The 16,936-nt window shown below is 42.9% G+C and overlaps 1 protein-coding gene across 1 annotated transcript; it reads right to left on the bottom strand.

Moving 5' to 3' along the window:
- Positions 1–2,642: 2,642 nt before the first annotated feature.
- Positions 2,643–15,242, bottom strand: LOC118798211 (oocyte zinc finger protein XlCOF6-like). The gene is made up of 3 exons (XM_036557585.1): positions 15,131–15,242; positions 13,861–14,222; positions 2,643–5,943 (listed from the first exon to the last, which is right to left on the bottom strand). The coding sequence occupies exons 2-3, from the start codon at positions 13,943–13,945 to the stop codon at positions 3,578–3,580; spliced, it is 2,451 nt and encodes an 816-aa protein (XP_036413478.1). The 5' UTR covers positions 13,946–14,222; positions 15,131–15,242; the 3' UTR covers positions 2,643–3,577.
- Positions 15,243–16,936: the final 1,694 nt, after the last annotated feature.

The following is a 16,936-nucleotide window of genomic DNA, read 5'->3' as shown; positions in this document are numbered from 1 at the left end:
GCTGATTTGTTAGCGTTACTACTACTGAGTGCCGATTGGTTAGTGTTACTGCTACTGAGTGCCGATTGGTTAGCGTTACTGCTACTGAGCGCTGATTGGTCAGTGTTACTATTACTGAGCGCTGATTGGTTATTGTTACTATTACTGAGCGCTGATTGGTTAGTGTTACTGCTACTGAGCGCTGATTGGTTGGCATTACTGCAACTGAGTGCTGATTGGTTAGCGTTACTGCCACTGAGTGCTGATTGGTTAGCGTTACTGCCACTGAGTGCTGATTGGTTAGCGTTACTGCTACTGAGAGCTGATTGTTTAGCATTACTGCGACTGAGGGCTGATTGATTCGCATTACTGCTACTGAGCGCTGATTTGTTAGCGTTACTGCTACTGAGCACTGATTGGTTAGTGTTACTGCTACTGAGCGCTGATTGATTATTGTAACTGCTACCGAGCGCTGATTGGTTAGCGTTACTGCCACTGAGTGCTGATTGTTTCGCATTACTGCTACTGAGCGCTGATTGGTTGGCATTACTGCTACTAAGTGCTGATTGGTTAGCATTACTGCTACTGACCGCTAATTGGTTAGCATTACTGCTACTGACCGCTGATTGGTTCGCATTACTGCTACTGAGCGCTGATTGGTTAGCATTACTGCTACTGAGCGCTGACTGGTTAACATTACTGCTACTGAGCGCTGATTGGTTAGCATTACTGCTACTGAGCGCTGATTGGTTAGCGTTACTGTTACTGAGTGCTGACTGGTTAACATTACTGCTACTGAGTGCTGATTGGTTAGTGTTACTGCGACTGAGCGCTGATTTGTTAGCGTTACTACTACTGAGTGCCGATTGGTTAGTGTTACTGCTACTGAGCGCCGATTGGTTAGCGTTACTGCTACTGAGCACTGATTGGTCAGTGTTACTATTACTGAGCGCTGATTGGTTATTGTTACTATTACTGAGCGCTGATTGGTTAGTGTTACTGCTACTGAGCGCTGATTGGTTGGCATTACTGCAACTGAGTGCTGATTGGTTAGCGTTACTGCTACTGAGTGCTGATTGGTTAGCGTTACTGCCACTGAGTGCTGATTGGTTAGCGTTACTGCTACTGAGAGCTGATTGTTTAGCATTACTGCGACTGAGGGCTGATTGATTCGCATTACTGCTACTGAGCGCTGATTTGTTAGCGTTACTGCTACTGAGCACTGATTGGTTAGTGTTACTGCTACTGAGCGCTGATTGATTATTGTAACTGCTGCTGAGGGCTGATTGGTTAGTGTTACTGCGACTGAGCACTGATTGGTTGGCATTACTGCGACTGAGTGCTGACTGGTTAGCGTTACTGCCACTGAGTGCTGATTGGTTAGTGTTACTGCTACTGAATGCTGATTGGTTGGCATTACTGCTACTGAGCGCTGATTGGTTGGCATTACTGCAACTGAGTGCTGATTGGTTAGCGTTACTGCCACTGAGTGCTGATTGGTCAGTGTTACTGCTACTGAGCGCTGATTGGTTGGTATTACTGCTACTGAGTGCTGATTGGTTAGCGTTACTGCTACTGAGCGCTGATTGTTTAGCATTACTGCGACTGAGGGCTGATTGATTCGCATTACTGCTACTGAGCGCTGATTTGTTAGCGTTACTGCTACTGAGCACTGATTGGTTAGTGTTACTGCTACTGAGCGCTGATTGATTATTGTAACTGCTACTGAGGGCTGATTGGTTAGTGTTACTGCGACTGAGCACTGATTGGTTGGCATTACTGCGACTGAGTGCTGATTGGTTAGCGTTACTGCCACTGAGTGCTGACTGGTTAGTGTTACTGCTACTGAACGCTGATTGGTTGGCATTACTGCTACTAAGTGCTGATTGGTTAGCGTTACTGCCACTGAGTGCTGATTGGTTAGTGTTACTGCTACTGAGCGCTGATTGGTTGGCATTACTGCTACTGAGTGCTGATTGGTTAGCGTTACTGCCACTGAGTGCTGATTGGTTAGTGTTACTGCTACTGAGCGCTGATTGGTTGGCATTACTGCTACTGAGTGCTGATTGGTTAGCATCACTGCTACTGAATGCTGATTGGTTAGTGTTACTGCTACTGAATGCTGATTGGTTAGCATCACTGCTACTGAGCGCTGATTGATTGGTGAGCGGAGCAGCTCACTGGCTGTCTGACGCCATACGAGACACTATTATAAATTCTTTTAACTGGAGTTCTCAAGTGCTCAAAAAATGTAACGGCAGTGTTGAAATATTTAGGCTGGTCTGTGTTCAGGAAATTAGTGTATTTTTCTTTTTAAAACGATTAAAAGTTCACAGACTATTATTATACTCAAAAGCTCCACAGGAACCCAATCATGCTGGAGTGACGTCAGAGTCTTCATGAAAACTGCGTGATGGGGTTTTAAGAAGCAATGTCTTCTTAAGAACGATTGGTGAAGTGGTGACTTCTAACCTGCATATTTAAATCACTTGATAAATTGTCTACAATGCTGTGATAAAGTATTTGCCCCTCACCCGATTTCTTCTATTTTCGCTAATTTGTTAATTTAAACATTAATTTAAATGTTTCAGATCATCCAACTAATTTTAATATAAGATAAAGGCAACACAAGTAAACACAAATTGCAGCTTTTAAACCATCATTCCATTTATTGAAGATAAAGATTTACTCAAAACCTATATCACCCGTGTGAAAAAGTAATTGCCCCCTAAACCTAGTAACAGGTTGTGCCGCCTCTGCAGTGGTTCCATCAATTTTGATAAATCATCCAGGTCCCACAGAGGCAAAGCAGCCCCAGACCATCACACTACCACCACGTTTCACTGCTGGTATGATTTTATGGTGGAACACAGTATTAGCTTTCCGCCAGATGTTACAGAACCCATGTATTCCAGTATCAACAGTTAGTTAGAATGATCAGACGAGTAGAGGAGGCTAGGGTTAGAGTCCTTCAAATCCACGATTCAGTTCAGACCTCGATTTTCGAGCCACAGTTTGGTCCATACCCTGGTTTTTGGGTTGTTTTGGGAGAGTTGGGGGTGATAAGAAAAAAGGGGGGAAAATTTCTGGGTTTTATTAAATCATCACCATCATCAATTTGGAAAACTAAAAGAGAAGCACACTAAAAACATGGTATACAGCTTCCCTAACTTTAAACAGAGTAATAACTTGACGAATTACGTGTTATAGTGATAAATGTGAAATGAGGATGAGTTTTGTAACATTAGTAATGTAATGAGAGCTCAACAGGCTGCACCAGTGAGTTGGGATTTGGGGATATCATGGTTTCGTCTTCCAGTACTGCAACACTATACCGTGAATGTTTGTATTGTGGTTTTGGTCTTGGTTTCAGAATCGCTACACCCCCTACACACTGACCTCATGCTCTCTTGCTGAATTAGCTATTCAGAGCACACATTCTCGATTTGCGAAATTGTGAACACAAACCACGATGCTATAGGCTAGTTTACCAACTCAACTTCTCCTCTCCTTTATGAAGCCTCATGCTGGACAGTTAGGTACAAATAAAAGGCTTCAGGTGATGTGAACGTTTCTGTCTCGTATAAGTCTTTCCACACTAAGAACAGTCAGAAAGCTTTTTCCGTGTATGAATCTCCATGTGCTTTTTAACGCTGTTTGATTTTGTAAAAGTTTTTCCACACTCGGAGCAGGCAAAAGGCTTCTCTCCAGTGTGAATCATCATGTGGAGTTGAAGGCTTCTCTGTATTCGAAATGTCTTTCCGCACTGAGTGCAGGAAAAAGGCTTCTCTTCAGTATGAATCATCATGTGTCTTTTAACGTCGCTCGAATTTGAAAATCTTTTTCCGCACTCAGTGCAGGTGTATGGCTTTTCTCCAGTATGAGTGTTCATGTGGTTTTTGTAATGACTTGATGTTGTAAAACCTTTTCCACACTGAGTGCAGGTAAAAGGCTTTTCGCCGGTATGAATCATGATGTGGCATTTCAGGTTTCTTGCACTTGAAAAGGATTTTCCGCACTCAGAGCAGGAAAACGGCTTCTCTCCGGTATGAATCATCATGTGGAGTTGAAGGCTTCTCTTTATTGTAAATGTCTTTTCGCACTGGGAACAGATGAAAGGTCTTTCTCCAGTGTGAATTCTTTGATGTAGTTTTAACTGTGAAACACGTACAAAGCTCTTCTCACACTGTGAACACTGATGGGGTTTGTTTCCGGTATGTATGTACATGTGACCTGCTAAGGCGCTTGGAGTGATGAAACTCTTCCCACACTCAGAACAGACAAAAGGCTTTTCTCCAGTATGAATCATCATGTGGGTTTTGTAGTGAGATGATGTAGGACAGCTCCTCCCACACTGAGTGCAGGAAAAAGCCTTCTCTCCAGTATGAATTATCATGTGTCTTTTAACGCTGCTTGAATTTGAAAATCTTTTTCCGCACTCAGTGCAGGTGTATGGCTTTTCTCCAGTATGAGTGCTCATGTGTTTTTTGTAAAGACCTGATGTTGAAAAACCTTTTCCACACTGAGTGCAGGTAAAAGGCTTTTCTCCAGTATGAATCATGATGTGGGATTTCAGCTGTCTTGCATTTGAAAAAGCTTTTCCGCACTCTGAGCCTGTAAACGGCTTCTCTCCGGTATGAATCATCATGTGGAGTTTGAGCCTTCTCTTTATTCTAAATGTCTTACCGCACTGAGAACAGACAAAAGGCCTTTCTCCAGTATGAACTGTTTGATGTAGTTTTAAATCTGAAACATGTACAAAGCTCTTCTCGCACTGTGAGCACTGAAGGGGTTTGTTTCCGGTATGTATGTACATGTGACCTGCTAAGGCGCTCGAAGTGGTGAAACTTGCTCCGCACTGAGTGCAGGTGAAAGGCTTTTCTCCAGTATGATTCATCATGTGGGTTTTTAGGTCACCTGACAATATAAAACCTTTTCCGCACTCCGAGCAGGTAAAAGGCTTTTCTCCGGTATGAATCATCATGTGTCTTTTAAGGTCAACTGATTTTACAAAACCTTTCCTGCACTCAGAGCAAGCAAATGGTTTTTCTCCAGTATGAATCATCATGTGGGTTTTGTAGTGAGATGATGTAAAAAAGCTCTTCCCACAATGAGTGCAGGTAAAAGGCTTTTCTCCAGTATGAATCATCATGTGGAGATGAAGGTTTCTCTTTACTCTAAATGACTTTCCGCACTGAGAACAGATGAAAGGTCTTTCTCCTGTATGAACTGTTTGATGTAGTTTTAACTCTGAAACACGTACAAAGCTCTTCTCGCACTGTGAGCACTGATGAGGTTTGTTTCCGGTATGTATGTACGTGTGAACTGCTAAGGTGCTCCGAGTGCTGAAACTTGCTCCACACTGAGTGCAGGTGAAAGGCTTTTCTCCGGTATGAATCATCATGTGGACTTTAAGGAGGCTTGACGTTAAAAGATGTTTTCCGCACTCAGTGCAGGTAAAAGGCCTTTCTCCAGTATGAATCATCATGTGTGTTTTACTGTAGCTTGGTGATGAAAAACCTTTTCCACACTGAGTGCAGATGAAGGCTTTTTTCCCAGTATGTACTGTCATGAGGACTTTGAGGTTTTGTGAGGTTGTAAAACCTTTACCGCATTTAGAGCAGGTGAACGGCTTCTCTCCAGTATGAATCTTCTTGTGTCGTCTCAAGTCTCTTGGGAGTTTGAAACTCTTTTCACACTCAGAGCACTGATGAGGTCTCGTTCCGTCATGGACGTCCATGTGGCGTTTTAGAGCTCTCTCAGAGGTGAAGCTCTTCCCACACTGTGAACAGCTGAAAGCTTCTTCTCCGGTATGAATTCTCAGGGGAACTTTCTGATCGGGGGAAGCACTGAAGTTCTCTTCACAATCACCGGTTTGCTGAGATTTCCACACGCAATATTCGTCCTCAATTGGCTTCACTTCCTGTTTGAACTCATCTTTAATGTCATCTTGGAAACTTTGTTCTATAATAAAAGAAGAGGGCATGTTATTCATACGTAAAACCACTATTGTTAAATTGTGTTGAAATAACAGCTGTAACTGAGACATTAAAACTGCTTCTGAATATAACAGATTTTTATGAAGGAGATTAAAAATCTCTGTTAATTCTGGTTTAGATGCTCAGGCTGTGATTAAACTAGCATGCATGCACACCAAAGTGTGAAGTTTAAGACAAACAGCCAACAGCATGAAACTTGAGGAGCAGTCCAGTTGCTTATTTCTCAACAAAGGAAACAAATAAATTGTATGACGTAATCGGTAAAAGCAGTGCTGTCTCCACTGACACTGTGTTAGTGCTTCTTGGAATAATAACTGCTTTACATGCTTCATATCTGTGTAGTATGATTTGTTTCCTCTACTGAAAAGTGATATTTTTGACATGACTGGCATCTCAAATGTCACAAAGGAAAAATAAGTGACCCGAAAATAAGTGACCTCTGGGGACCTCCTCCATCAAAAGGCTTTCCCTGATTGGTGAGAAGCTCGGTCATGATTGGTCAAAGTGCCATTTATTATCCGAAATCCTGAACTTAACAGGCCCTGGAGCAGGTTAGGTGTGCGACTTAAGTTGCTATGGTGAAGTAGCCCAGCAAAAGTGATCCACCATCGAAAATCCAGTGTCAGATCACCGTTACAACCGTATGGAAAGTCCAAACACCCGCTGGTCAAATTAAGTTTTGTTGAGGAAAATAAGTGAGCACATCCTCTAAATAGAACACACTTAAATATTGGTTCACGGTTTCTATTTATTTGCTAAATTTAACATTCTAGTAGTAAGTAATAACAGTAAGTAAGGGGCATTCATGGGCTGGAGATTAGGTAACCAACCTTGCGACCGGAAGGTTGCCGGTTTGATCGCCTGAGCCGACAGTACGTGACTAAGGTGTCCTTGAGCAAGACACCTAACCCCCAACTGCTCCCCGGGCGCTGCGGATAGGGCTGCCCACTGCTCCGAGCAAGTGTGCTCTCTGCCCCCTAGTGTGTGGGCTCACTAGTGTGTAGTGGTGTTTCACTGCATGGATGGGTTAGATTGCAGAGGTGAAATTTCCCCGCTGTGGAACTAATAAAGGTCACTTAATCTTAATCTTAATTATGCATTAGAATGTGTAGAAGTGTGTTTTCTGTCCCGGATGTGTTCACTTATTCACACTTAGAAACTAAACATGGAATTTGATTAAGGGTGCCCAAACTTTTGCATATGGCTGTATCTTTTCTATTTAGTGCATTACTACTGCTATAGCTAGTTCTAGTTATTAACGTATTGGTAATGGTCATGAAATCTATAAGTAGAAGTTTGTTTTCTATTTTGTAAATGTGAGTGTTTTGCAGTCCGATCCATGATCTAAAACTCCAGTCTTGTGAGTGAGGCGTCATGCGGCTGCACGGAGAAAAACGTCATCAGAAACAGTATTTTCATCCTGAGGGTTGGCGGCACCAACAAGGATTAACTTACACAGGGTTAAAGCTGCGTTTACGCTACACGATTTTAGCCCCGATTCTCAGTCCAAGTCTGAGCTGGTCGGCTCTAGTCTGCAGATTTTAGGTCAGTTGGAGTCGACAGTTAGAGAGAGAGTCGAGTCATGCTTGAGGGGCGCAGGATCAGATTAACCGCCTCCCAATGGTGTTTCAGACCAGTTGGGGTTTATGGATTGCATCATGAGTTTATGGGTTCTTTGCATCATGAAAGGGTCGTTCAGATTGATGGAGAATGTGCAAGAATGTGCTATAGATGGTTCTATATAGAACCTCTTTGAAAAGGGCTCTATATAGCACCCAAAAAGGTTCTTCTATTGTTACAAGATTAACAGTAAAAGAGCCCTGTGATAAAGCGCGTTCCTCAACCTGACAGTATGCCGTGGCAGGGGACACACCTTATGGGTAGCGTCGGGCAAGTGGTCCAAGTAACTGGAATAAAATACAGCTGTTCCAAGAGTTCTTCTCCCCGTCACCTTTATTTACACACCAACACTCAGGCTTATATACATATTTACACGTGCACACATCACAAACGAAAACAAAACGGAAATAGTCTCTACAACTATACAATGGACCAGTGACTGCAAAGTCATATAGGTCTATACTCATCACCTTCAAACTTCCACCGAGCTGAAAGAAGGGATCTCCCCCGTACCCTCCAGTAATGCTTCTTATATTTGGGGTGCTCCTCCCCTAGAATATACCATTACTGGCCCGGGTTAAAACAAGTGCTTAATCTGTTTAAATATATTTACATGCAACAGTAAATAATTTGTGGTCTCCCTTACTGATCAGATTTATATTCACAACGTCATTAATATGCATATACAATACAGTGTACACTTATTAAACCGTTTGTGGCATGTGCCCGCCCCCTGGGCCCCGACGATGATGGCCGCGAGAGCCGGCAGGAAGGCGGGGCCCGAACACCCAGCGGCGACAAACCTCGGCCGCGACGGCAGGGAGACAGTGGGAAGGGGGCGGGCGCATGCCACACCGTTTTACTCTTCTTACAGGTTTTGTCCTTCCCTCCTCTTCTACAGAGGATGGACTCACCCAGGTGAGTAAATCACAGGTGAACCCGTTCAGTTCTCTTTTCTCCTCAAAGCAAGGACGACCGGTCTTCAAACAAGTACAGGTAAGTGTTACCAACCAGTCATTATAATGTGATGTGTAAAGGAGTACTTTACATCATCACACACCCCCTCTTTAAGCTCGACACCTTCCCAGTGGCGAGAAAGGAAGTCAGCTGTGACATTCTGGGAGCCTTTTCTATATTGAATGTCAAAACAGTAGGGCTGCAATGACAGATACCAGCTCCTCTTTATCCTTTGCAAAGCCCTGTGATCAGTCTCTAAAACATAGTCATTTCCCAGCAGATAATACTTTAATGAGTCAAGAGCCCATTTAATGGCGAGAGCCTCTTTCTCAATGGTGGAATACTTCACCTCTCTCGGGAACAGTTTCCTGCTTATGTACAGGATGGGTTTTCGGTCCTCCCCCTCCTCCTGTAATAAGACTGCACCCAGCCCTAAACCCGACGCATCCGTCTGAACAATAAAAGGTTTTGAAAAGTCTGGGCTGGCTAAAACTGGCTCCTCACACATTGCATTCCTGAGCTCATTAAAAGCATTTTCAAATTCCTCCGTCCACTTCACCCTTTGTGGCATGTCCTTCTTTGTTAAATCAGTCAATGCTGCTGCCTTGGTCGAAAAATTGGGGATGAACCTGCGGTACCATCCCACAAGACCCAAAAATGAGCGCACCCTCCTCTTTGTAGAGGGTTGCGAGGTTGCTCTCACGGCCTCAACCTTGTCCACTTGAGGTCGTATTTGTCCCCCACCCAGGATGTAGCCTAGGTATGAGACCTCCTTACGAGCGAGATGACACTTGCTTGGGTTTGCTGTGAGGCCGGCTTCAGTGATCTTCTTCAGGACGATGCTCAGATGCCTCAGATGTTCCTCCCATGACGAACTCTAGATCACCACGTCGTCGATGTAGGCTGCTGCGAAGTTCTCGGTGCCCCTGAGGACTTCGTCCATCAACCGCTGGAACGTTGCAGCTGCTCCATGCAATCCAAAAGGCATCGTGAGGAAATGGTATAGCCCTGATGGTGTTCTAAATGCTGTCAGCTTTCTAGAGGACTGGCTTAGTGGCACCTGCCAGTACCCTTTGCACAGGTCAAGTGTGGATAAAACCTTGGCCTTTCCCAGCCTCTCTATAAGTTCATCTGCCCGTGGCATGGGGTAAGGATCGAAGGCTGACACGGCGTTTAACCTTGAGAAGTCAACACAAGCGTAAGCCTCCATCCTTTTTTGGAACAAGGACGACCCGGCTGCACCATTCACTGTCCGACGGTTCAATGACTCCCATTTTCAGCATCTCCTCTACCTCTTTCTTCAGTTCTGGGACGAGTCGTGCTGGCACTCTGCAGGTGGTCTGCCGGATTGGCTCATCCTTGGTGAGTCTGATGCTGTGCTGGGTCACTGCTGTCCGTCCTGGTTCTTCTGAAAAGACCTTTGTTGGAATCACCCGCAGTAATTCCTTCTGCTGTTGTGCACTCAGGTGGGACACCACAGGAAGAACATCCCCTCCCCCTCCTGTAGGAAAGTACTGCTCCTTCACTTCCTCGTCTTCTTCAACAGCCCTTATCCACAGCTGTTCTGCGCTTGTGATGTCTGGCTCATTCCATGGCCTCAGCCTGTTTATGTGGAAACTTTAGAGCCTCTTCTTCCATTCGGGAAGGTACAGTTCATAAGTGGTTTCTCCAACCTGTCTGTGCACTTCATATGGCCCCTGCCATTTGGCTAAAAGTCCAGTGTCACTGGTGGGCAACAGGATAAGTACTTTCTGTCCTGGTTCCAGCACTCTTTTCCTTGCCGCTTTGTCATACCAGCGCTTTTGTTGTTCTTGAGCCTTCTTCATGTTTGTATGGACAATCTCTGTCAGCTGGCTCAACTTTTCTCTCATCTTCAGGACATAAGACAAGATGTTTAGCTTCTGCTTTCTGTTTTCTCCCGCCCAGGCTTCCTTCAAGACGTCCAGAGGGCCTCTCACCTGTCGTCCATAAAGAAGCTTGAATGGTGAAAAACCACTAGAGGCTTGGGGTACTTCGCGGTATGCAAACAGAACATAAGGTAGCCACATGTCCCAGTCTGTTCCGTTGCTGTTTGCCAGTTTCTTCAGGGCCTGTTTCAGAGTCTGATTGAAACGTTCTGTTAAACCATCAGTTTGAGGGTGATATGGCGTGGTATGAATACCTTTAATGCCTAATAGGTCGTATACAGTCTGCCATTTCCACCGCCTGCTCTGCTGAAACCGGGCTCCGTTCCATTATCCAGCTCTTGAGTTTGGGGTTGATCATGTTCAGGAACTGCTCCAGTACGATGGTTTGTCCTATTTCCTCTTTTGATTTCTCCTTCGGTCTCATCCATCTCTCATACAGTCCCATGAGCCTTGTAAACAGTTCCTTTGGCGTTTCGTCTTCCAAAACATTGTCTTTACAAAAACGCTGTCTATAAGTCTCTGGGTTGATCTCAAATTTTCGGAGAATGGGTTCTTTCACTGCGTTAAAGTCGTTTATTTCCTCTACGCGCATAGCAACATAGGCTGCTCTTGCTTTTCCTTCCAGCAATGGGACTAGATGGAAAGCCCAGTCTGCTCTCGGCAATCTAGCCGCTAGCGCGAGTCGCTCGAACATTAGAAAGTAGTGTTCAATGTCGTCAGTGTCTTTGAGCTGTGGGAGCCTTGGCCACGCCATCAGCGGGGTCCTTGCGTGCTCTCCCTCTGTCTCATGTGCTGGTACCACCGGTCTGTATATCCTTGAGTGCGCTGATGTTGTTGTATGTTGAGCTTCCGGGTCCTGCTGCACTCCCCTTTGACCCTGCCGGACTTCTTCCTGCAGCAGCCCGAACTGGTGCTGTAGCGAGCGCCACCTCTGGTCCTGCCTCCTCACTTCTCTCTGCTGCTCCTTGTCCTTTCACTGCTGAGCATCGATGAAGCCTTGGAGCATTAGCTGCAGGTTAGCGATCTCGGATGCACTCTCCGTGGGTCTCTGTGCTGAGGACGGCTCACATTCTTCTTCGCTGCTGTTTGTGTGTTCTCTCTGGGTGGTTGGGGGTTTCTTGGGAGCCATCGCCTCCTTGTGGCGAACGCTGGAAATGTCCGGCTCGCCGCCACAGTGTGCGTTGTTCCTCCTTGCAATCTCTTGTGTTCGCTGAAGTTGACAAGCTACTGCCACAGTTGTGCGTGGCTCTGCTCCTCTGCTACCATTTGCGAAGAAGCGTGGCTCTTCGCCGCTGCCACCATTTGTGATAAAGTGCGTTCCTCAACCTGACAGTATGCCGTGGCAGGGGACACACCTTATGGGTAGCGTCGGGCAAGTGGTCCAAGTAACTGGAATAAAATACAGCTGTTCCAAGAGTTCTTCTCCCCGTCACCTTTATTTACACACCAACACTCAGGCTTATATACATATTTACACGTGCACACATCACAAACGAAACCAAACGAAAATAGTCTCTACAACTATACAATGGACCAGTGACTGCAAAGTCATATAGGTCTATACTCATCACCTTCAAACTTCCACCGAGCTGAAAGAAGGGATCTCCCCCGTACCCTCCAGTAATGCTTCTTATATTTGGGGTGCTCCTCCCCTAGAATATACCATTACTGGCCCGGGTTAAAACAAGTACTTAATCTATTTAAATATATTTACATGCAACAGTAAATAATTTGTGATCTTCCTTACTGATCAGATTTATATTCACAACGTCATTAATATGCATATACAATACAGTGTACACTTATTAAACCGTTTTACTCTTCTTACAGGTTTTGTCCTTCCCTCCTCTTCTACAGAGGATGGACTCACCCAGGTGAGTAAATCACAGGTGAACCCGTTCAGTTCTCTTTTCTCCTCAAAGCAAGGACGACCAGTCTTCAAACAAGTACAGGTAAGTGTTACCAACCAGTCATTATAATGTGATGTGTAAAGGAGTACTTTACATCATCACAAGCCCTTTTAGGTTAGGTTCTATATAGAACCATCTACAGCACATTTGCCATTAATCTGAAGAACCTTTTAATCATGCAAAGGTTTCTGTGAGAGGTAATGATTCTGTATAGAAACATTTTCTTTACTAAAGAACCCTTGAAGAACCATCTTTTTTAAGAGTGTGGTTCACTCCGTTCTCACGTGGCGTTATTTAGTCTTCAGCTTTTTACTTCATTCCTGTATCAGTGAGATCCTGCGGGTGTGAGTCGACTCTATTTCAGTGATGTGCATATACCTCACTCAAGTACTACTAGCTCCCCCTTGTGGGCAGAATAGTTAACCATCAGTGAGTGAGCGTGTACAAGTTTTCTGAGGTGAGGTTCTGAGGAACACCCATTTTAAATATACTTAGTAAATTTAAACTATTTAAGTTGGAAGATTAAATTGAATCCCTGAATTAAATCTCAGTTTAAAGTAAGGTACAAAAAGATTAAACTTAATTTAGATTTACCATAAAAGTAATTCAGGATTAACATGGGGGATTAAAAGTAATCCTAATTTTACACTACAATCCTAAAAAAGATGGTTCTTCAAGGGTTTTCAAGTAAAAAGTGTTTCTATATAGAACCATGATCACTCAAAGAGTGTTCTAGATGGCTCTATACAAAACCTTTTTGAAAAGTGTTCTATGTAGCACCAAAAAGGGTTCTGCTATTTTTTAAAATGTAACAACAGAATAACCCCTTTTTGGTGCTACACGGATACTGTATTTGGTGCAATATTTCAAAAAGCATGCATATGGTTCTATATAGAACCAGTTGCTTTCCTACAGAATCCTTGAAGAACCATCTTTTATAAGACCATACACTCTAATAAAAGAATGGTCCATAAAAGATGGTTCTTTGAGTTCTTTAGTAAAGAAACCCTTTTCGAAAGGCTTCTATATAGAACCATCTACAGCACATTCTCCTCAATCTGATGAACACTTTCACAATGTAAAGAATCCTTTAATCATGCAAAATTCTGTGAGAGTTCATGGATCTGTTTAGAACCTTTTTCTTCACTAAAGAACCCTTGAAGAACCATTTTTTAGGAATGTAGGTTTAAAATTGGGTACAAAAGGAATGACAGATAAACCCTGATTTAATACAAGTTTAAAATTCATCACAGTTGTTGTATCTCAACTTTAATTAGTTTAGCGTTTAATTGGCCAGCGTTTAATTGGACAAACTGCCAGCTTTTGCAAATACCGTGATGCTTGCGTTAATTTAGGTACGGGCAAGAAACCCTGCTTTGTGAGAGCGGCCGCTGGCTCAGGTGTACTGGGAGCGATGTTACAGCAAAAAGATGGACTGTCTGGAGGATTCTGAGTTGAGGACCACTGATCCATCTTGTCCACACTGACCTTTCTTCATCTCCTCGTCTTCAGTCTTCAGTCCAGACGCCTCCATGACGCTGATGTCTTCACCTTCCTCTTTAACACAGGACATTTTCACAGAACTGCCTCACCAAACTCGCAGTGCTGGAGTGACAGAAAAAAAAGGAAAAAGAACAATCTGATCAGCTGCGAGTGTCACTCTCAAACCCTCTGTGCTGGGTTTCCCAAGAGCATTTTAGTGTTAGTATCATCTTAACTGGTAGAGAGTGTTCAGTGTGATGCTTGTCCAACGGTCTTCTCTGTGGGTCTTTAAGAACAGATAAACAAGCAAGACTGGAAACATACAGATGATTTTGAACTTTGGTGTTGACGAAGACTTCTGAGAGAACCTTGGATGAAAAAGAAAACAAATCTCTCACTCGAAGCCCAGATAACCAAACTGAAGCTCTTATTCTGGACAAATATTTTGAAAGAAGCAGCCATTCAGAAGCCTGAAGACCCAAAGAGATATTCTGGGATATTCAGGAGAAACACCATTAATACAGTCACCAGGAGTTGGAACTGACTTGGAGTCACTCATAAAAATAGTAAGAAACATAAAAAGTGACAAATTAATATGAAAAATAAGTTTAAGTAGATTCAAGTGGGCTTATTACAGATTTTCTAAGTGTCAAAAATGTATGTGAAACTGTTCATTCTGTAGTGAATGTAGGCGTCAACACTAACCTTACACTACTGTGTCTGATTACCCAGCTAGCCTTACATAATACAGGTCCATGTTGAAAGCTTAGTTTAACTAATACTGGCCTCCAGTGCATCTTTACAACATCCATAATGAGCTAAATCTTAAATTCACACACAAAAATGCGTTATAACAAACTTTCACAGTCTGTCATTGTATAGTTTCACAATACTGCGGGTAGAGGAACCAAACGCAGCACGATTTAGCCTCCGTGTTCAGTTTTAAGTCTTAAAACTACATTACCCATAATGCATTGTTGTGAACGCGCGTCTTCACGTTAAATTGTTGCCGTGGATACATGACGGTAGCTTTAGCTTAGCCACCACTGTTTATCACATAAAATAGATGTTACAAACGTTCTTACAGTGATAATAAGCGCATTTTTAGTGAACCGTTTCTCTTCGTAACTCAAACACAGACAGATTCACTACAAAACTGCGAGGCTCCGTTAGCATGTTTACTAGCACCTGCTAACCTGGATACTTTTACCAAAAGAGGAAACTTAGTCTAATTTAAGAGCGATAGTTGGTGGAATTGGTTTAACTACCACTTTACCCGCACAGTCGCAGGAGAAATCATAGAAAACGGCTCTGTAGACTTTAAAAGTCTTTAGTTTTATTTACTGCAGAGAAACATAGCTTATCTCTCTTCCCTTAGGAACGTACCATCACTGACACAGGGGGGTCCGCACAGTTCCCGATATCCTAAATTCCTCTGTATGTTCTTTCCCTTAGGAACGTACCATCACTGACACAGGGGGGTCCGCACAGCTCCTGATATAACTAAATTCCTCTATATGTTCTTTCCCTTAGGAACATACCATCACTGAAACAGGGGGGTCCGTACAGTTACTGATATCCTAAACTCTTGTACATGTTCTTTCCATTAGGAACGTACCATCACTGAAACAGGGGGTCCGCACAGTTACTGATATCCTAACCTCCTCTACATGTTCTTTACCATCCTCAGGCATAGGAACCCATTGATTTTATCAAATTATGTTGTAGCACTGTTATCTTCGTTTTTGAGAAAATGGTAAATCCAATTTTAAGCTTTTTGGAACCAATCCAAAAGATGTAAATCTACAGTAAATTTTGACCAGTATGAATCATCATTAGTTTAAAGGTTGGCCAAATTTTGAAGATGCTTTCCTGAGATCAGGTAAATGGCTTTTTTATCCAGTATGAATCATTGTTTGGGTTTTTAATCATAGTCTTTTCATGACTTTCGAGTGAAACAACTGTCTAAGCGCCCTATCTTTAGGAAATCGCAAGTTCTATCTCTGGTAATACTACAGCTGACTGTGGTCAGGAGTTGAAGACGGCACAACTGACCACGCACTCAGTGCAGGTGTTTCTTAGCTAAATGAACTGCCACTTAGTACTCTCCTCCAAGCGTGTTGCGCTGTCCAGTGATGTTGCTTTAGTGGCTAGCCTTCCCTCTCTTAACACTGGTAGTATCGTGTGATTGGAGACCTAACTATTGGCTGGAATTGCCAAAAAAAAAATGTCTTTTCACACTGTGAACAGATAAAAGGCTTTTCTTTGGTATGAATCATCAGGTGGGATTTATAGTTGGCTGGTATGAAAAAGGCATTTGTAGCTTTAATTGACGAGTTAATGTTACGGTACAAACTAACCCAGTTTACTAAGAACTGTTTTACAGTTCTTAACACAATGGGAGCTTTTGTTGACACAATTACAAATATAATTTACACAGACATGCAACATTCATTATTACTGTAAAATAAAATGTTGCACAAAAGGAGGATTTTACAAACTTTATTTCATAAACTTTGCAAATGTCATGCAACAAAAAATAAAAAACAATACATGCATAATAATAAAAGCGTCACATTTTTATCAGTCTGCTTTACATTATTTACATTCAGGTCTTTTTTTGTTAGACCATAACAAAAACATTAAAACAGGCTACAGTCGCAATATCAGCTGTTTTTGTGGCAGCACTGTCTGCAGTAAAATACTTGAGATTACAAGATAATACTTGATACTTGATCAACATACACATTCCTCATATAAGTGCACTATAAGACCAAAAGTACAAACCTCAAGATCACAGTTCTTCAAAGGTTCTACTATTGTTAAGATGTCAAGCCATTTTCAAAATGGTTCTACACAGAACCATATACGACACATTCTCCATCAATCTGAAGAACGATTTCATCATGCAACCTTTTAAGTATGAAATGGTTCTATTTAGATCTAATGGTTCTAAACAGAACTATTGCCTTTACAGAAGAACCATCTTTTAAGTGTCCATGTGGATACCTCACACCAATTGCTAGCAGGTGCATATGTTCTGGAAGAAACATCAGCACAAGAACTGTGGTTAGGAGCTTCA

Source organism: Colossoma macropomum, unplaced genomic scaffold (genome assembly GCF_904425465.1).
Source record: "Colossoma macropomum unplaced genomic scaffold, Colossoma_macropomum, whole genome shotgun sequence".
NCBI classification, from domain to species: Eukaryota; Metazoa; Chordata; class Actinopteri; order Characiformes; family Serrasalmidae; genus Colossoma; species Colossoma macropomum.
Note: the sequence above shows the minus strand (reverse complement) of the source record. Positions and strands in the feature narration are given on the sequence as shown.